Source organism: Phacochoerus africanus, chromosome 1, assembly GCF_016906955.1.
Source record: "Phacochoerus africanus isolate WHEZ1 chromosome 1, ROS_Pafr_v1, whole genome shotgun sequence".
Taxonomy (NCBI): domain Eukaryota; kingdom Metazoa; phylum Chordata; class Mammalia; order Artiodactyla; family Suidae; genus Phacochoerus; species Phacochoerus africanus.
Window position 1 is genome coordinate 158,097,733 of NC_062544.1, and position 21,848 is coordinate 158,119,580.

At 38.5% G+C, this 21,848-nt stretch overlaps 1 protein-coding gene across 2 annotated transcripts in view; it reads left to right on the forward strand.

Annotated features, from left to right (window-relative positions):
* SLC35G2 (solute carrier family 35 member G2) overlaps nt 1–21,848 on the forward strand; it is a 34,867-nt gene extending 13,019 nt beyond the window's left edge. For both annotated transcript variants that reach the window (XM_047783008.1, XM_047783016.1), the window contains exon 2: nt 20,407–21,848. In XM_047783008.1, the coding sequence (XP_047638964.1) occupies nt 20,425–21,663 (1,239 nt within the window). In that variant the 5' untranslated portion in view covers nt 20,407–20,424 and the 3' untranslated portion in view covers nt 21,664–21,848. The remainder of the gene's footprint in view (nt 1–20,406) is intronic.

A 21,848-nucleotide genomic window follows, 5' to 3' on the forward strand; every position in this document is an offset into this window, starting at 1 on the left:
GATTTAACCAGACAGAGTGGCCGCCCTCAGGACTGCGCCTTCCATGAGAAACTTGGAATATGCAGGATGGAGGCAGCCAAATTCTGCCACCTGCCAAGAACCACAGTGAGGGGATTCTCCAAAATGGATGCTGTTCAGTGATCGGTCAGTCAGCACCTCCACTGCCACAAATCTCTACTATGTTGTGTTACTATATCAAGAGCACATGCCATTAAGACACTGTGCTGTATTACTAAAGAGAGAATATTGCTTTTATTAGCAACTCCTTAAATTGAAATTCTAGGAGATGGATGATAGTGTCTGCAGTTTTAGTGCTGACTTCATTTCCTGGTCCAGAAGATCAGAAATCTGTTCATGTTTTAGAAAACAGCGTGAGGTCCATCTGTTCAGGTCAGATTTTTCCGCATTAACACAGAGATTTATAGACTGGTAACGTAGGAAAAATCCAATGATAATTATATTCTTTGCTGCCATTTGGAATCCACATTTTTGTTAGTCATGAAAATATAGTAATACATGCACACATGCATAGTGAGTTAATTCTTTCAAACCCTATGTATAATAAAGGCATCCTCCTTTTATGTAGTATTTCACCTCTGTTTTAGTTTGGGTTCTAGACAACATCTATCCTGTTTCTCTCTATAAAAACCAATAATGGTTTGTTTATCTGCAGTTTTCCTTTCAACAGAAGGCACAGAAATGTAAGCGCTACATTTGGCTTCCTGGGTGACTTCTGGTCTGACTAAAATATGGAGTAATTTTTTTCCTCTGATGAGAATAGTTTTTTTTCCCCTTGATTTTAAAATAAATGCATGTTTGCGTGGGAAATTAAACTAAAAAGTAAAAAGAAGAAAGTACTGAATAATTGAAATTTTGCCACAAGTATAGATATAAATTGTTTTATGTAAAGTCATACCAAGTAAACTCTTTTCTTTTAAGGCCACACTAGTGGCATATGGAAGGTCCTGGGCTAGGGGTCATAATGGAGCTGCAGCTGCCAGCCTACGCCACAGCCACAGCAACACGAGATCCAAGCTGCATCTGCCACCAATGCCGCAGCTTGCAGCAACACCGGATCCTTAACCCACTGAACCAGGCCAGGGATTGAACCTGCATTCTTGCAGAGACTTGCATGGTCCTTAACATGCCAGTCACAATGGGAACTCCCACACATTTTATACTCTTTACTTAGCAATATGACATGAAGATTTTTTTATGTCAATATATGTACATACATATGCATTGATGTTTTTATTTAACAGGTCCCTCACTGAGGACAGTTAGGTTATTTGTAATTTTTCATTGTGTAAAAAAAGCCATGATGAATATCCCCGCTTGCCATCTTTATTTACTTTACTAGTGGTGTCCTTGGGCTATATTCCTGGAAATGGAACTGCTGGGTCAAACAGTTCATTTTAAATTTTAGTATATGCTGCTGGTAAAATTAACTCCTGATGAGATAGATTATGCTATACTATACTATGCTTTTCCTTCATAAACCTTGTCCCTGCCAATGATGGGGCTTTATAAAATCTCTTTTCAACTTTGCAGTAGTGATATATATTTATGTGTAATCGCTAGCGGACATTAAAGAGTGAAACAATTTTAATAAATCTAAGTATGCCACTTCAGCAACCAGATGTTGTCAAGTTTCATTTAAAATTTGACTTATGTTTTGGTCTGAAATAAGATGGCATCTAGTCACCATTTTTCAATTGCTTCATATTATTGGAGTTTAATGAAATGTGATGTATGGGGGATGTGGCTGAGTTGTAATTTTATTGAGTGGTGTCTATAGTGTGAAGAATCAGTTATGATTAAATGAAACCAAATGTGTACAATTTTGAACTAATTCATTTGGCATTTCCATAAGTCTTGGCCTCAAGAGTGATTTCAGGTTTGGCTTTCTCATAGATAAAAGGCAGCAAGAACAGGCAAATGTGTATAGGTGGTATACACAGTGCTTGAGAGATTTGAGAGTAGTAGACTCTGTGGATTCTGGGTGTTCCTTTTTTGTCCAGGAACTGGTGCAAGACTGGTTGGCAGGCTTCTTTGAACTCAACTGGGCTATTTGATCCTTTCTCATGAGAATTAGGTCCAGAATAAACAAACCAAAAAGTACAACTTTACCAGTCTTATCAGAACAGCCCTGTAATTGGTTTTACTTTTAATTAGCATCTAACCTAATTGGTGATTTTACCACTTAGATACATATAAATAAGACCATGAAAACAAAAAAGAATCATTTTATTCCTTTCTCTCCCGCTTCTAGTGATGGCTTCCCTAACAGATTCACCTGACACAGTTGAATTTAAAGGTACTGATTCACTGCAAGCTAATTCTGCTTAAAAAAAAAAAAAAAAGATTAGTAAAGTAAGTGGTAGATGATAAATATGTGTTTATTGAGAATGGCATGTTTTATGCAAATTGATAAGTCCACTGTTTGAGAGATTAGAAAGGCTCTTTCCTGGAAGGGAAAGTGTCAATTATAAGTGGTGAAAGACTTGCATTCCAGCAAGTTTTTAGCTGCCAGCTGACACATTCATGACAGTGTGCCAGAATGGATTTTAAAACAGTACAACAGAAATTGCTCTTTTCCAAATTAAGCATCATCACTCTCATACAAGCCAAGTCAACCTGTTCGTTTGAAAACTGCCACATAAGGTTTTCTTTTGACTTCAGTTAACCTTTTCCTTTTCTGGTATGCATGGCTCATTAGAGTCTACTAAAGTTATTAGACACCAATGAGTATAGAGGAGACTGGCTTCTCAATTCAGTTTTGCCTAAACAGCAACTAACACACCAGTGCTGCCAAGCTGATGGCAAGATAGAATATTTAGCCCAATCTCTAAACAGACTGATAACTCTCATCCCTACCTCCCCCTTTTCAACTTTTCCCTTTCCTACCTTCTGCTTATGCTTCTGTAATTATTTCCTTTTTCTCAGGCTTTGTCCCTCCCACAGCCAGCCGTTAGCTCCTAGTAGCTTCTGCGCAGCTGGTAACCCCTGGCCATCCCTTTCCTTAACTTTCTGCCCTACAACCGTCAGCTGAGTCTCCAGCTAAAACTTGCTGTAAGCCTCCTGTTTGGTGCACCTTTCCACTTCTCTCCACCTCTCCCCAACCCCATATCCATCTTTCCTCTCACCTCATGTCATCTCTAAGTCTCTTAGCTGTAATTTTCTTCTCCTCTTGTATAAGGAAATTATAACAAATTTGCCTTGATAGTTGCATTTCCAGAGAACTAAGTAATCACATACAATTTAAGTTTTCTAGTAGAAGATGGCTTGAAGGAATTATTCAGGTTCTGTCCTAATTAGCAGCTGTAAGTTCTTATTTACCACAACTGATGTATTTCTTCAGTATGAGCTCACAGTGCTGTCTGCCCATCTTTATGAAAATCTTATGCTATTATCACTCCAGACTACCAAACAAACCTGGTTGATTCTTTCAAAAATCTATTCTAGCCTTCTTGAGAAATTGTAGGCTCTTTTTCTGAAACAATAACTATTGTTTCAATAGGAACAAAATGTAGGCAAATTGTCAACCATGAATTGCTGTTGTACACCATCCTGTCTCATCAAGAAGAGTTTATAGCAATTTAAGACTATTGGAAGGGATCACCAGCATTATCTTCAGTCTTTGGTTCACTTTATTGGCATTATGTGTGAACGAATACTTTTTCATAAATTTCAAAATATTACTGATTTATTGGCATCTCTATTAAAACAATATTTTTAAAGCAGAATAAGCAGGAGAGGTTCCTTGATTGATGGGATTCAGTTCTGCATATCATATGGTATAATACACACTGTATCTGTGTATTTGACAGAGTTTAGTGATAGATAATAAGGATCACTTTTGCTTCTTCAATCAGAAAGAGATATAATTAATACAAGGAATCAGAAATCTCTAAAGTCATTGGAGGAACAGATTTCAAGCTGGGCCTCCAAGCACATCTTGTAAAATGCATGGTTTTATCCTTTAAAACTTATTTATTTTATTTTTTTTTTTTTGGTCTTTTTTGTCCTTTGCCTCCCACGGCATATAGAGGTTCCCAGGCTAGGAGTCTAATTGGAGCTGTAGCTGCCAGTCTACGCCACAGCCACAGCAATGTCGGATCTGAGCCACGTCTGCGACCTACACCACAGCTCACACTGAGCGAGGCCAGGGATCAAATCCACAACCTCATGGCTCCTAGTCGGATTCATTTCTGCTGCACCCCTATGGGAACTCCTAAATTTTTTCTAATCTAGTTAATTTGTAAACTGTTTGTAATCTTTCTTGCTATAGAAACAAAGCAGAGAGGAAAATAGGCATTTCTCCTATCCTACTAACAAAATCTTCCAGTATTTGACTAACATGAAGGAAGCAAACTAATATTTATTGGGCACCTGCTATGTGCCAAGTATCATTCTAGATGCATTTGATCTATCTTTTCTTGAGTCCTTTTTAGTAATCTTTCCAAGTTGGTAATATCAGCTCATCTTACAGATGAGGAAACTGAGATTTAGAAAGGTTATGTGATATATGAACAGGCAGAAAGTGACAGAAGTAGAAGTCAAGATCAGATCTGCTTTTGAGTATTGGTTAGACCTATTGTCCAGCATTGGTAATTACATCTAACCAGGCAGTTTACCCAGCCCTTGAAAGATGTTTTACAATTCACTTTTTTTCCTAGATGATCTGCAAAGATGTGGTTCTTTTTTTTTTTTTAGGGCCACAACCACAGCATATGGATATGGAAATCCCAGGCTAAGGGTCAGACTGAAGCTGTAGCTGCTGGCCTATACTACAGCCCACAGCAATACAGGATTCAAACCACTTCTTTGACCTACACCATAGTTTATGGCAATGCCAGATCCTTAACCCACTGAGCAAGGCCAGGGCTGAACCTGCATCATACTAATTGGGTTTGTTACAGCTGAGCCAAGACAGGAACTCCAAGGATGTGGTTCTTAAAGCCAACAAACATATTCTATCTCAGCCTAAAATAATCTTGTCCATGTCACTTGACCCAAAACTTCATAGTCTCATCCAACACTTCTCTAGATCAACACTTTCCTAGATCAAAAATTCTTTTCTAGGGAAAATCATGGATTTGCATGCAGGTAGTTCTTTTCCATACCTGTACTAAGTGTGCAGATCTTTTGTTTAAGAATACAAACCTGATCTTTAGACATTCATAGAATGATGGTCTATGAGTTTTCTGTTTGTTGTAACAAATCACTACAAACTTGGTGGCTTAAAACAACATTAATTTATTGTCTTGCAGTTCTATAAATCAGAGGTCCAGTTCAGTTATCACTGGGCTAAAGCAACGGTGTTGGCAGAGTGTTTTCCTTTCTAGACATTCTAGGGAAGAATCCATTTCCTTGCCTTTTCCAGCCTATAGAGACTATCCACATCCCTTGGCTCCTGACTCCCTTCTGTCTTCATTGCCAGCAACAGTAGGCTGAGTCCTTACATTGCACCACTCTGACTTCACTTCTGTTGTCACATTTCTGACTTTTCTGTCTCTGTCTCCCACTTATAAGGACCCTTTTGATTACACACTGGGCCCAACCAGATAACCCCGGATGATCTCCCTATTTTAAGGTCAGTTGACTAACAGCCTTAATTCCATCTGCAACCCTAGTTCCCCTTTGTCATATAAGGTAATGTTCTGGGAGTTAGGGTGTGGACATTTTGGTGGGAGGTGGGGGAGATTATTCTGCCTACCACAGATGGTTACACTTTGCAGAGTAGTATTGAAGAAGGGGCTTGGGAAGGCAGATCTGGACCTGAATCTTGTCCCCACTATCAACTATTTGTGTCACCCACTAACTGGCAAGTTACCCAATCTCTCAGAACCCATTTCCTCACACATAAAACGGAAATTATAATACCTGCTTCATAGAGTTGTTTTGACCTTTAAATGATAAAGTTCTTAGTGCATGTGCCACAAAAAATAGGCTAAATAAACATAGCTATCTTTATGATTAGAGAATCTAGAGCCACATTCAGGGCCAAACAACCCAAAAGAGTATTTCTCAGGTGCTTGGAAGCATCTGTGGTTGATATTTCCTGTGGTCTCATTTTTCTTTTAACATTAATTGAATGGTTGCTTCAAATCCTTTTAAAACCAAACAGCGTATTGATTCTAAATAAACACAAAAAATGAATGAAGACACATTTTATTTCACTATTAGTCTCAGTTGGTTTCTCTCCATAGATGATGTCTGAACAGAGAACAAAGAGGGATACATGAGTCCTCTTGACTTAACTCCTATTTATTCTTTCACAGTCTTCCTGAGGCCATCAAAACCCATTTCCTCATTTACATTCAGTGGGAAAACTTCAACATCGTTATCTGTGTGTTTTCACATATGTGACTTTTCCTGTGATGGTTATTGGATCTATCCATGCATAAAGGATTGATGGCAGCTGGTCATCCCATTTGCCTTTCGGCTTTCAGAAACCAGAAATTAACGATTGACCTGTTGTGTTCCATACCCAATACTGGATCCATATTAACAAGCCATTAAAATGATGTTTAGAATATTTAATGACATGGAAAAATGTTTACAGTGCTGATAAGTAAAGGGGAAGTTATAAAATAGAATGTTGTGTTTGATACCATTTTGGGGGAAAAAATGTTCACAAATAAGAAAAGGCCTGGAAGGGTCAGTAGTAATATCTAGGTGATAGGATTATGAGCTGTTTTTATTTTCTTTGCTTTCTCACATTTCTCAATTTTCTACAATAAACATATATTTGCTTTTTGTAGAAAGAATCTTTAAAAATGTGTGTGTGGCTTTTTTTTTTCTTTTTTTTTTTTTTTTAAGATCTGATGGTGGTAAATAGCTACTGATTCATAAGCTTGTCCTAAGCAAGTCCAGGGAAGCCTGATGTGGTCTTGTGGGTGGGATTCACTTGACTGGGTCAAACTGGGAGATGTGTTCTGGGAGAAGCACATCAGAAAAGTATCAACTGAAGTTCATCCTGGTGATGCTGAAAGATACGTATCTCCACACCCTTCCTAATTGGTTGATAATGGTTTAAGAAAAGAAGATACACATTATTAAGGAACAGCTTTAGTTATGCCTGAGGAATTTAATATTAAAGAAAATATGGGAGGAGTTCTCTTGTGGTGCAATGGGTTCAGTATCTAATGTTGTCACTGCAGTGGCTTGGGTCACTGCTGTGATGCAGGTTTGATTCCTGGCCTGGGAATATATGCCATAGACAAAAAAAAAAAAGGAAAGTAAGAAAGGAAGGAAGGAAGGAAGGAAGGAAGGAAGAAAGAAAGAAAGAAAGAAAGAAAGAAAGAAAGAAAGAAAGAAAGAAAGAAAGAAAGGAAGGAAGAAAAAAATATACGAGACCTAGCAGCAGAAACAGAGCCAGAAGGAGAGAAGCTAAATATACAAATCCTCTTAATTAACAAAAAACTTCGCACCCTAATGTTTTATTATTCTTGAAATATTATTAAGGACTTCAAAGTATTTTAATGGATAAAGCCCCCTGTTTGAGTTATTAGTCATGTAAATCCATTTATTTATATTACTTATATTTTGTTCTTAACAAAGTTTGCTTCATTAAAAAAAAAAACAGTGGAGTTCCCATTGTGGCTCAGTGGTAACAAACTCGACTATTATCCATGAGGATTCAGGTTCAATCCCTGACTCCACTCAGTGGGTTTAGGATCTGGTGTTGCCATGACCTGTGATGTAGGCCGCAGACTCGGCTTAAATATGGTGTTGCTATGGCTGTGGTACAGGCTGGCAGCTGTAGCTCCGATTCAGCCCCTAGCCTGGGAACTTCCATATGCCTTGGGTTCAGCCCAGGAAAAAAAAAAAAGTCCACTCTTTCATTCAACACTTATTGAACAGCCATCTCTTGCCAAGCACTGAGTTAGATGCTGCAGCCATTACAGTTCTAGCAGAAGAGAAAGACAAAAACATAGTTATAATTCAATGCAGTAAATTCTATGATTGAAGCCATGAGGTGGACATCTAACTCAGACTGGAGTGGGAAGTAGGCCTAGGGCAGTTTTCCAGAGAAGGTAATATGTAATCTGGGCCTTGAAAAATGAGCAGGAGTTTACCCAGGTGAAAAAGCATGAAAAGAATATTCCATAAAGAAGGAAAAGGATATGTAAAACCTCAGAGCCATGAAAAAGCATGACATATTCAAAGTACTTCCTGCAGTCTGGAATAGTCAGAAACTTTTGTGCATGTGGAGGACAAGCAAAAGATAAAGATGTGATAGTTAATTTTATGTGTCAACTTGGCTGGTCAAAGATTATGCTGATGTTTGTGTGAGGGTGTGTTTGGATGAGATGAGATTTACATTTAACTCAGTGGATTTGAGTAAAGCAGAATGCCCTCTGTAAAGGAGGTTGGTCTAATCCAATCAGTTGGAATCTTAATAGAAAAAATCCTGACATCCTTTGAGGATAAGGAAATTCTGCCAGCTGACTTGCCTTTGAGCTTGAACTGCAGCTGCTCTCTGGGTCTGCAGCCTGCCGGCCTACCCTGAAGATTTTAGACTTGCCAGTTGGCATAACTGCATGAGCCAATTCCTTGCCTTTCCCTCTCCTTCCAACCCACACTGGAAGAATAAATACATTTCCCCTCTTTTATTTTCTTTTTAACCCCTATTTTAAAAAATTGTGGTAAAATATAAATAACGCAAAACTGGGAGTTCCCAACATGGTACAGCAGAAATGAATCCGACTAGGAACCATGAGGTTGCAGGTGTGATCCCTGGCCTCACTTGGTGGGTCAGTGATCTGGTGTTGCCGTGAGCTGTGGTGTGGGTTGCAGTTGCATTGCTGTGGCTGTGGTGTAGGCCAGCTACATCTCCGATTAGATCCCTAGCCTGGGAATCTCCATATGCCGCGGGTGCGGCCCTAAAAAGACAATAAATAAATAACAGAAAACTTACCATTTTAACACATTTTTAAATGTTCAATTCAAGGTCCTTGATTACATTCACACTACTGAGCAATCATCACCACTATCTATTTCTAAAACTTTTTCACTACCCGAAACAGAAATCTTATAGCCCTAACTCCCTACTCCCCCTTTCCCCAGCCCTCCGGGAATCTCTAATCCACTTTCTTTTTATGAATTTGCCTATTCTAAATACCACATATAAGTGGAATCATATAGCTTTTGTCCTTCTGTGCTGGCTTGTTCCAGTTTAGTATGTCTTCAAGGTTCATCCATGTTGCAGTATGGATCAGAACTTCATTCCTCTTTATGGATGAATAATATTCAGTTATATGGATATACCACATTTTTTTTTTTTTTTATTTTCCCACTGTACAGCAAGGGGGTCAGGTTATCCTTACATGTATACATTACAATTACATTTTTCCCCCAGCCTTTCTTCTGTTGCAACATGAGTATCTAGACAAAGTTCTCAATGCTATTCAGCAGGATCTCCTTGTCAATCTATTCTAAGTTGTGTCTGATAAGCCCAAGCTCCCGATCCCTCCCACTCCCTCCCTCTCCCATCAGGCAGCCACAAGTCTCTTCTCCAAGTCCATGATTTTCTTTTCTGAGGAGATGTTCATTTGTGCTGGATATTAGATTCCAGTTATAAGTGATATCCTATGGTATTTGTCTTTGTCTTTCTGGCTCATTTCACTCAGGATGAGATTCTCTAGCTCCATCCATGTTGCTGCAAATGGCATTATGTCATTCTTTTTTATGGCTGAGTAGTATTCCATTGTGTATATATACCACCTCTTCCGAATCCAATCATCTGTCGATGGACATTTGGGTTGTTTCCATGTCCTGGCTATTGTGAATAGTGCTGCAATGAACATGCGGGTGCACGTGTCTCTTTTAAGTAGAGTTTTGTCCAGATAGATGCCCAAGAGCGGGACTGCGGGGTCATGTGGAAGTTCTATGTATAGATTTCTAAGGTATCTCCAAACTGTTCTCCATAGTGGCTGTACCAGTTTACATTCCCACCAACAGTGCAGGAGGGTTCCCTTTTCTCCACAGCCCCTCCAGCACTTGTTATTTGTGGATTTATTAATGATGGCCATTCTGACTAGTGTGAAGTGATATCTCATGGTAGTTTTGATTTGCATTTCTCTTATAACCAGCGATGTTGAGCATTTTTTCATGTGTTTGTTGGCCATCTGTATATCTTCTTTGGAGAAATGTCTATTCAGGTCTTTTGCCCATTTTTCCATTGATTGATTGGTTTTTTTTGCTGTTGGGTTGTATAAGTTGTTTATATATTCTAGAGATTAAGCCCTTGTCGGTTGCATCATTTGAAACTATTTTCTCCCATTCTGTAAGTTGTCTTTTTGTTTTCTTTTGGGTTTCCTTTGCTGTGCAAAAGCTTTTCAGTTTGATGAGGTCCCATGGGTTTATTTTTGCTCTCATTTCTATTGCTTTGGGAGACTGACCTGAGAAAATATTCATGATGTTGATGTCAGAGAGTGTTTTGCCTATGTTCTCTTCTAGGAGTTTGATGGTGTCCTGTCGTATATTTAAGTCTTTCAGCCATTTGGAGTTTATTTTTGTGCATGGTGTGAGGGTGTGTTCTAGTTTCATTGCTTTGCATGCAGCTGTCCAGGTTTCCCAGCAATGCTTGCTGAATAGACTTTCTTTTTCCCATTTTATGTTCTTGCCTCCCTTGTCAAAGATTAATTGACCATAGGTGTCAGGGTTTATTTCCGGGTTCTCTATTCTGTTCCATTGGTCTGTCTGTCTGTTTTGATACCAGTACCACACTGTTTTGATGACTGTGGATATACCACATTTTTTTTTATCCAATCATCTGTTGGGGTACTTAGTTGTCCTTCTTCCTGCAAACATACACTGAGGAACCATTACTTTTTTTTTTTTCTTTTTAGGGCTGCACCCGTGGCATATGCAAGTTCCTAAGCTAGGGGTTGAATTGGAGCTGCAGCTGCTGGCCACAGCCACAGCCACAGCAACACAGGATTTGAGCCACATCCATGACCTACACCATAGCTCATAGCAACACTGGATCCTTAACCCACTGAGTGGGGCCAGGGATTGAATCCGCGTCCTCATGGATACCAGTTGGGCGCATTACCACTGAGCCGTGATGGGAATTCCAAGGAGCCAATACTTTTTAAGTCTTAACAATGTCATACCCAGAGAATAAAAGGACAAAGAGAGGCAAAGGCTTAGTACCAGATGGCTCGGGGGAATGAAATGTGCACATGTTAGTTTGGATGGCTGAAGGCTAGTTTTTATGGTGAGGTTCTAGGGGCAGGGGTGGTCCCATGATTGAGGCTTTTCTCCTACTTTTTTTTTTTTTTTTGTCTTCTTAGGGCTGTGCCTACAGCATATGGAGAGTCCCAGGCTAGGGATTGAATCGGAGCTGTAGCTGCTGGCCTACACCACAGTCACAGCAATGCCAGATCTGAGCCACATCTGTGAACTACACTATAGCTCATGGCAAGGCCAGATCCTTATCCCACTGAACAAGGCCAGGGATTGAACCTGTGTACTCATGGATGCTAGTCAGTCTTGTTTCCGCTGAGCCATGATAGGAACTCCTCTCCTACTTTTTGCAGAGATATATTTTGTCATCACTCATGCTTCCTGTCAGAGAACTTATGATTTCAGGAAAATAAAAATAGTTTATTCCATTATGAAAGCAGAATGTGATTTTGACAGTGACAATGCTTTGTCCTTTAAGGCAATAAAATAAATAATCATTTTCCCTGAGACCATTTGCGTGAATAAGTGGTAGTTACTTCTGGGTTAGGATGTCAGATAGGACTCTTATCTGTGGGGAACAGGAGTTAAGTTCAGAAGGTAAGAGGGATAAAGAGAGAGGGGGTTGCAAAGAGGAAAAGAGTGAGAGAATAGGGACGAGAGACTAATTTTGGGTCCTATGTGACAAAGTTCTAGGCAAGACCTTAGAACAAATTTTCTTCAACAGTAGAACCTACTGACCTGCTCCATGTAGCCTACCTGGTGCCCTTCACGTGGTATATACCAAATTAATTTCCTAAAGTAAGTACCTTCCTTTACTTCCTTTTAAGTTCTTTCAATTCCAAGTGAGGTAGGCCATTAGCTTTCTCCAAGTATTTAGTTTTCTACTCTTCCCCAATGCTTCCACACTGTAAAACCTCCTAAAATTTTACTTCCTCTCAAAGCAGAGTTGACTCATATTTAGTACTTAGCACATTTTCTGTACAAATGTAAATATCAGTACATCTGGCTATTGATAGTATTGTTATTATTGATTTCTTTCATATATCATATTCTGTTTTCACTGGTTTTGGAGCCATTAGTTGTGCCTTTCTTTATTCTATTTGTTTTCCCATTCTTTTTTTTTTTTTTGTCTTTTTGCTATTTCTTGGGTGGCTCCCGCAGCATATGGAGGTTCTCAGGCTAGGGGTCAAATCAGAGCTGTAGCCACCAGCCTATGCCAGAGCCACACCAACGCGGGATCCAAGCTGCGCCTGCAACCTACACCACAGCTCACGGCAACGCCGGATCCTTAACCCACTGAGCAAGGGCAGGGACTGAACCCACAACCTCATGGTTCCTAGTCGGATTTGTTAACCACTGCACCATGACGGGAACTCCTGTTTTCCCATTCTTGCTTTTATGCTAATTCTGATTGTTTCCATTAGAGCTGAAAATATCATAATCTCTGGCTAAAATAGCTTTTTCTGATAGCTGTTGCAAGGATGCTTTAATTTAAGTGTTACAAAGGAGAAATTGATTACATGCCTTATTTTTGGTTTTCCTAAGAGAGATACAGATGGAATGTTATTTCCCAAGCAATAATCTGATGCAATATGAATGCTCTTTTAATTGCGGTTTCTGCGAATATGTATGGTATATATGTCCTAAGTAATACATTTGAATTGGATTGATTCTTGTCCAGGTTGCTCTGAAATTTATATAAAATGGTCATGCCCATGGCATGCAGAAGCTCCCAGACCAGGCATTGAACCCACACCACAGCAGCAACCAGTTCCATAGCAGTGGCAACTCCGTATCCTCAACCTACTGAGCCACCAGGAAATTCCTGAAATGTATTTTTATATTTTTATAGAGACTCAGTTAGTTTTCCATAAGAGACTACTATATTGTATTTCTCCTCTTTTATTGTTTTTTCCCCCTTTGGTTGAATTTGCTTGTGGTAGTTCCTTTATAATCTGAGTATATGAAATCTTATACAATTAATTTTTCTTGCAGCCCCTCTTCATAAAACTGTCCAGTTTCATGACTTGATTATAGACTTAGTTCATTTAGATCATTTGCCACTTACAATGTGCATATTATCACACTTTCTAAGAAGGACAGACATTTACTTCTTCATGATAAATCCCTCACTTAAGTGTGACTGATTTAAGAAAGGGTATGTTCTTTAGCGTCTACTCTGTTATTATAATTATTCTTGTCTTTCAAACTCTATTAGTTTATTTAAGAACTAATTTTCTAGTCCAAGAGCTTTGAGCTTAGAAGCAGGTTCTTTTTCCTCTAAAGTAGCAGGCCTTTACACAAAGATAGAGACTTAGTCTTAATAAAGTACAAGCAAACTTAAATGCTGCCTCTTGTTCTCCTGATCCTCACGAACTGCAGTGGGGAAGAGAGAGAATCCCTATTCAAAGAAAGGTGTTAAAGGTTATGCTAGGCAGGGTTCAGCATAAGGATGGGTAGACTCATGCTCACGGCTTTTGGGCCCTCAGAATATGGGCCCCTTTTCATCAATTTGGATAGATGAATGGCCTCTCTCATTAGGTCTCAGGTACATTTCACAGCACAGATCCTATGCATGTCCTAATATCACAACATCCTGGAAAGATGATTATTGGGGCCTTTCTTTCAAGTGACCAGTCAGGTGTGGTCTTTTCATTTTCATTCAGGGGCAAGACTGTCTGAGCACATTTGGGTTAAGAAGGTATCTCAGGAGTAGGTTGCTCAGATGTAAGATAGTAACTTATCACTTCTTGATAAATATTAATTAAAAACCAGTCTGATTCATGAGTGTCAAATATCACATCAATGCTTACATTTAAATGACCATATTATAATCAAGTTGCACTAGTTAGCTTTACATCTAAGAGTTTTTACCATTTTAGGGATCAGTCTTGTAACTAAAGAAAAACTCTTTATTATCAAGTGGCATTTGCCTTAGGCACCATAAGAGGATTGTCCTAAGAACTTCTACCAAGACTATAGTGAGGGCAGTGTTAATTTTTCCCAACCTTAGGAGAGAAGTGATCTTGGGCCTTATGTGTGGGAGGTAGTTTAGAAACAGCACCTCTTTTGGATACAAATACTACTTTCAGGCTTGTCACACTAGATTTTGCCCACTGGTCAAGCAGACACCAAACTATGCATCCTTTTAATCCATTTGTGTCCAGCATTTCAGGTGGATACATTTGTACCTGGGTAGGCTGGTCTTCTGGTCCTATTGTTTCACCTTCCCTCCACTCAGATGAGTTGTTGTACACAGCTGAAATTCACACTTCTGTCTGGGTGGGGACCTCCCCACAAAAATCCTTGTCACAGGAACTATCTCTGTAAGGAAGGAAGAGAAGTTGAGTTGACTCCTTGGTCAGAACAACTTTGAGCAAGTGGTAAAAAGCTGTGATCATTGAATTGCCTGGTGGTCTTTCATGGGAGAGATGCAAAACATTAGAAGTGTGAAATCATTATAAACAGACAAACCGATTTTGAAGAGAATTGAGTCAAGAGCCCAACAATTATCATCTAAAATTCTTTCTTTTAAAATACACATAATTTCAGGAGTCCACTGAGTTTGTAGTTCAGTGGTTAACAAACCCAACTAGTATCCACGAAGACAAGAGTTCAATCCATGGCCTCACTCAGTGGGTTAAGGATCTGGTGTTGCTGTGAGTTGTGGTGTAGGTTGCAGACATGGCTCGGATCCCGCGTTGCTGTGGCTGTGGCGTAGGCTGACAGCTGTAGCTCTGATTCAATGCCTAGCCTAGGAACCTCCATATGCCTCGGGTGCAGCTCTAAAAAGACAAACAACAACAACAACAAAAACCACACATGATTTGGAGTTCCCATTATGGCTCAGTAGGTTAAGAACCTGATTTAGTCTCTTTGAGGATGTGGGTTCAATCCCTGGACTGGATGAGTGGGTTAAGGATCTGGCATTGCCGCAAGCTTCACCATAGGTCACAGATGTGGCTCAGATCCAGTGTTGCTGTGGCTGTGGTGTAGGGAGGCAGCTGTAGCTCTGATTCGACCCCTAGCCTAGGAACTTCCATATGCTACAGGTGCAGCTGTAAAAAGGAAAAAAAAAAAAGGAATAAAATATACATAATTATTGCTCTAGTTGGTGGCAGAACCAGAACTCAGAAATCAGCATTTCTGACTCTTAAATTTATCTCTAGAAAAAGTTTTTTTTCTCCCTTCTCTTCTTTACTAGTTGTTACATATGCTTAAAGTCCCAATTCAGGCATCCTTTCCACCTGAGAACCTGCAAAGATCCCCCATATTTGGCTTTAATGCCCTTTGTATGTGCTCCCACAGCTTCCCATACTTCATATAGTTGCTAGAATTATTAACTTGTTATAATATTAAGTTAGAATTACTTGTTATCTCTTCCACTAGTCTGCAAGCTCTATGAGTGCTGGGACCATGCCTGTTTTATTTATCTTCATATTTATAAAGCCTAGCATGGTGCTGGGTACATAGTAACTCAATAAATATTTATTGAAATGCTCACAGGTTGAAAGACTTAAATGTGCAAAAATGTAAGTACTAGTCAGGATTCCAGGTTCTCATTAAGAATTGTATTTATGAAGCCAGAAATTAAATGAAAACTAGAGAGACTGAAGAAGATCTTTATGTATCCCTATAGCATAAGGTGACTTCTGCATCAGTGGGATACAGTATAATAATGGTGTTGAGAAATACCTGGAATATATCTGTTATAGACTAATCCATTGACAGAAATTAACAAAAATTACAATTCATAATGATTTAAAGTATCCAATGGACTAGGATTAGGTACACTAATATATGCCTAACATGATGTTGAATAAAACTTTCCTGTTACCTCAGAATTAGCATCCAGGATCTCACAATGGAGGATAAAAAAAATCCCACTTTCAAAAGCCAATCAGTTTGGCCCAAATATAAGAGGCCATTTACTTTAGCTATTACTGAAACCATTCCTCCTTCCTGTTCCTTAAAATACTAGGGAGGGATATAGGGTGTTCCAGTTAATGTCATTGTGGGGGCTGTATAAGGATGTGTGAAGTCTGTAGGGCAGGCAGTTAGGAAGAAAAGATTAGGAGCATGTTGGAACCCTTGCGCATAGGCCGAAGCTTCTTGTCCAAAGTCAGTAAGGAAAGGAAGGTCATGAGAAGGCTGGAACTCCAATGGCATAAACTGTTTAGTATCTCTGAACCTAAGGAAAGCCTAAGCCTTTTTTTATTTTTTTAAGAGCTTATTTGATTAGGTCAGGCCCAGCAGGATAGTCTTTCTTTTATTAACTTAAAGTCAATTGATTAGGGGCTTTTATCACACCTGCAAAATAGCTTCATAGCAGCACCTAAATTAGTGTTTGATTTAATAACTAGGGCATGTAGTTTAGACTAATGAAGTTTATACATCAAAAAGCCATCACACAACAGTAGCCAGTTTATGAGATATGTCTTTTTCCTTTTCCTTCCTCCCTAGGCCAATATACCACAGGAACTGGATCCTATAGAGGGAGATGGAGGAGGTGTTCCCAGAAGCATACCTTATTGCCCTCCCACCGACTCTAAAAAGAGGGAATGGGAGATGGAGTGAAATAGCTGACTATATCCTTCCCCTATTTGTGCTCCTGGGGCTACATATCTGGCCTGCAGTGGGAAGGGGAAAGCTCTGAATGGATAAAAGACACAATTTTAACTGAATAGCAAGTGGGAAATCATGGGATCAAACTTCAGTGTCATTAAGATACTTGCTGACTAGCAAGGAAAGGAGATTTAACAACAAATTTGGATACAATGACTGTAGACACAATTCCACTGAGTTGAGAACAAAACAAATAACAAAATGATGAGATTACAAAAATAACAAAATGATGCGACTCAAAAATTGGAAGAACCAATGCAGATGTTAAACAAGGAAGAAAAAAATAAGTGGCCAGAGGGGTCGGGGAAGGTTTGTTTCTAAAAGGCAGAGTTTGGACTGAGTTCTCTTAAAAGATGAGCAGTATTTAGAAAGTTGGAGCAGAAGGGAAAGCCAGCAAGAATAAAGGCATAGAGAAATATGTACATGGGGGGAGTTGGGACTGGAGGACACTGGACTAATCAAATATGTGTGTTGAGGAGCTCAGTATTGACAGGCGCTAGACTAGGCAAAGTCTTGAGAGCTAAACAGAGGAGCTGAGATTCAAGGAAGTAGTTAGGAAATCATGTAGGTTTTTGAATGGAGAAAGTTTGAGGGAAGTTTTTGTTTTGTTTTGAATTTTTTAAAAGCATTAATGTGACCATGGTATTAAATAGTTGGATTTTAGGGATTCAAGGGGGCTAGTTAGGATGCTGTTGCAGTATTCTAAATGGGAATTCACAAAAACCTGATCCAGAATAACAAAGGTAAAGTGGAATTGGAGGAGAAAGGAAAAATCTAAGAAATACTTCAAAGACAAAAAACAGTAAGATTAACGACTAAATGAAAGTATGATGGCAGAAAGGATAATTCAGAGTATTCCTTGGTTTCTAGTTTGGGGAACTAGAAAAATTCATGTATTTCAAATATAAATGAGGAAGTTAGGGAAGGAAAAGCTATTTGGGAGGCCAAGACCATTAATTCAATCTGTGAGATTTTTTTTTTAGTCTTTTTTAAAAATTGGGTACAGTTGCTTTACAGTGTTATATTAGTTTCAGGTATACATTATAGTAATTCAGTTATACACATACATATATTCAGTCTTTTTCAGATTCTTTTCCCATATAGGTTATTATAGAATATTGAGTAGAATTTCCTATGCTATATACTACATCCTTGTTGGTTATCTGTTTTATATATAGTAGTCTATATTAATCCCAAACTCCTAATTTATCCCTTCCCCCATATTTCCATTCTAATTTAAAAAATGATACAACTGAATTCATTTACAAAACAGAATCAGACTCCCAGATTTCAGTTTGTGATTATTGGAGCTAAAGTCCTGATTTGAAGTGGAAATATCCTGATAAAAGTTGAAAGAACATCCAGATTAGCCAGATAGCAGTGGGAGGTCCAGGCTAGGAATTAAAGGGCTTGGAGGCACAGGTGGTGTTTTTTAAAATGGCTCTTCCAACTGAAGGTGGTGTCATTTAGACAAGAAAGGAGTAAACAGGAACAGTTGGCTTACCCAGATGGTGTTAGAGAACAAGATAGGATTTGATTTCTGCACCATGGTTTAAGGTCCTGGAAGTAGTTTTTGGCAAGGAACAGGAAATATGTCATGAGGACAAAAAATAAAAAGGTTTCTTTTAAAAATTTTTTAACTTTAGGGGAGGGGATAAATCATTGGGAAGAAAACAGGAAATTGTTCTTGGGGAAAGGGGAGAGAACTGAGTGAACAAATACAGGTCTCAGAGAATAACATTTAGAAGACACCTGGTGTTTCGAAAGAGTTAATTACAAGTGAAAGGAAGCTGAATTTGTTAATTATTATTATTATTTTTTGGTCTTTTTAGGGCCACACTCACAGCACATGGAGGTTCCCAGGGTAGGGGTTGAACCGGAACTGTAGCTGCTGACTTTTGCCACAGCCACAGCAATGCCAGATCCGAGCCACACCTGTGACCTACACCACAGCTCACAGCAGCACTGGATCCTTAACCCACTGAGCAAGGCCAGGGATTTTGAACCTACGTCCTCATGGATGCTGGTCAGATTCATTTCTGCTGAGCCACGATGGGAATTCCTGAATTTATTAATATTCATTGAAAGTTTACTGTATGCTAGCACTGTGTCAAATCCTTTATATGCATTATATCATTTAATTCTTAAAACAAGCTCAACTTTTTTTTCCCCACTCAACAATATGTCTTGAACATCTATGTCAATAAAGATCTGCACCGTTGTTTTTACTGGATGCATAGGATAGTATGAAGGGTCATTCTAGGAAGCAACATCGAATTCTCCTATTCATACATCTTTCTGATGTTTTTGGTATGCTCTTTTTCTCAATAACAGATGAACATTTTTTTTAGTTTGTAATTTAATTTTCAAATAATTATCCCAGAGTTCAGGTCGTGGCTCAGTGGTTAATGAATCTGACTAGGAACCATGAGGTTGCGGGTTCGATCCCTGGCCTTGCTCAGTGAGTTAGGGATCCGGCGTTCCCATGAGCTGTGGTGTAGGTTGCAGACACGGCTCAGATCTCTGCATTACTGTGGCTGTGGCATAGGCCGGTGGTTACAGCTCCGATTTGACCCCTAGCCTGGAAACCTCCATATGCTACGGGAGTGGCCCAAGAAATAGCAAAAAGACAAAAATAAAATAAAATAATTATCCCTATTCAAAAATATATTGAATATTATACAGTAAAAATTTTTTCTAACACTCTTGTTCCCTGTCCCACTCCAATGATTATTAGCTTTCTTTGTATCTTCCTGGAATTCCTTTTTATGTTACATAAGCAAATATAAATATGTACTTTTGTTTTTTCCTTTTTAAAAAAACACAAGGTAGAAAGCATCTTGTGATCATCTCTTTAGGATAAAACCTTATATGTGATATTTCTGCATTTAAGAGTGATTTCAGTTAAAATTTTAAACATATTGCCTACTTGCTCATCAGAAAAGCTATGTATAGCAACAATGCATGAATGTCACTAAATCCATTTTATTTATTTTCTATTTCAGTATATCTATCTATATATCTAAAAGTGTATGGGAAGCCCAGAATAAATGTTTAAAAAAAACCCTATAACTTATAATATATATATAAGGCTAGTTTTGGTGTCATACAGAAGTGATTATACAAAAAAATTTGGACTTATCCATTTCTAATTTATAATAGACAAATGGACACAATGACAAGGAAAGTTTTGATCTACTTTGTTATTTATTTTTCTATGTTTTTATTATTGGATGGATAGAGAGGTAGGAAAGAAAAAGTAGAAAAATATCAGTTGTTTCTGATGTAAAGATAGGAAATAGAGCTGACTAAGACAAAGAATAAGCAGCATGAGAAACAGAGGCAGACTTAAGATGAAGTGAAAAAAGGGGAGACAGTTTCATTGGGTTTCATACATCTGATAAGATATATTGTCAGATCATCTCTTCCTATTAGCTTTTTTTTTTAAAAAAAAAAAAACGCCTTCAATGTCTATACTCTATTATTGAATTGGTGCCTATGATTATAATAGAAAATTATAAAATTAAAACTATATTTAAATGGATAAATGTATACATCTGTCTTTTTTTTCTTCTTAAACAGAATTGATTGTCTGAAGAAATGGATACCTCTCCCTCCAAAAAATACCCAGTTAAAAAACGGGTGAAAATACATCCCAATACAGTGATGGTAAAATATACTTCTCATTATCCTCAGCCTGGGGATAATGGATATGAAGAGATCAATGAAGACTATGGAAATTTTATGGAAGAAAATCCAAAGAAAGGCCTGCTGAGTGAAATGAAAAGAAAAGGGAGAACTTTCTTTGGAACCATGGATACCCGACCTCCACCAACAGAAGACCCAGTGATCAATGAGACTGGACAATTACAAAGCTTTGGAGAAAAAAATATTTTTCAGTCCAGAAAGATGTGGATAGTGCTGTTTGGATCTGCTTTGGCTCATGGATGTGTAGCCCTTATCACTAGGCTTGTTTCTGATCGTTCTAAAGTTCCATCTCTAGAACTGATTTTTATCCGTTCTGTTTTGCAGGTTTTATCTGTATTAGTTGTATGTTACTACCAGGAGGCCCCCTTTGGACCCAGTGGATACAGACTGCGACTCTTCTTTTATGGTGTGTGCAATGTCATCTCTATCACCTGTGCTTATACATCATTTTCAATAGTTCCTCCCAGTAATGGGACCACTATGTGGAGAGCCACAACCACAGTCTTCAGTGCCATTCTGGCTTTTTTACTTGTAGATGAGAAAATGGCTTATGTTGACATGGCTACAGTTGTTTGCAGCATCTTAGGTGTTTGTCTTGTCATGATCCCCAACATTGTTGATGAAGACAATTCTTTGTTAAATGCCTGGAAGGAAGCCTTTGGGTACACCATGACCGTGATGGCTGGACTGACCACTGCTCTTTCCATGATAGTATACAGATCCATTAAGGAGAAGATCAGCATGTGGACTGCATTATTTACCTTTGGTTGGACTGGGACAGTCTGGGGAGTGTCCACTATGTTTGTTCTTCAAGAACCCATCATCCCATTAGATGGAGAAACCTGGAGTTATCTCATTGCTATATGTGTTTGCTCTACTGCAGCCTTCTTAGGAGTTTATTATGCCTTGGACAAATTCCATCCAGCCTTGGTCAGCACAGTACAACATTTGGAGATTGTGGTAGCTATGGTCTTGCAGCTTCTAGTGCTACACATATTTCCTAGTGTCTATGATGTCTTTGGAGGGGTAATTATTATGATTAGTGTTTTTGTCCTTGCTGGCTATAAACTTTACTGGAGGAATTTACGAAGGCAGGATTATCAGGAAATACTAGATTCTCCCATTAAATGAGTATCTGCTTCTTATCCTATTAATGTTCAGTTATTAACAGGTATACTGCCATTTTAATGTTTACCTATAAATTTTTTGTGTGTTGTATAACTGACACAGTGCTATATAATATATGCAGATGTAGAAAAATTTATTCTAGTCTAATATATTAAAAACAAATATTAAATGATGTGGTATATCATGAA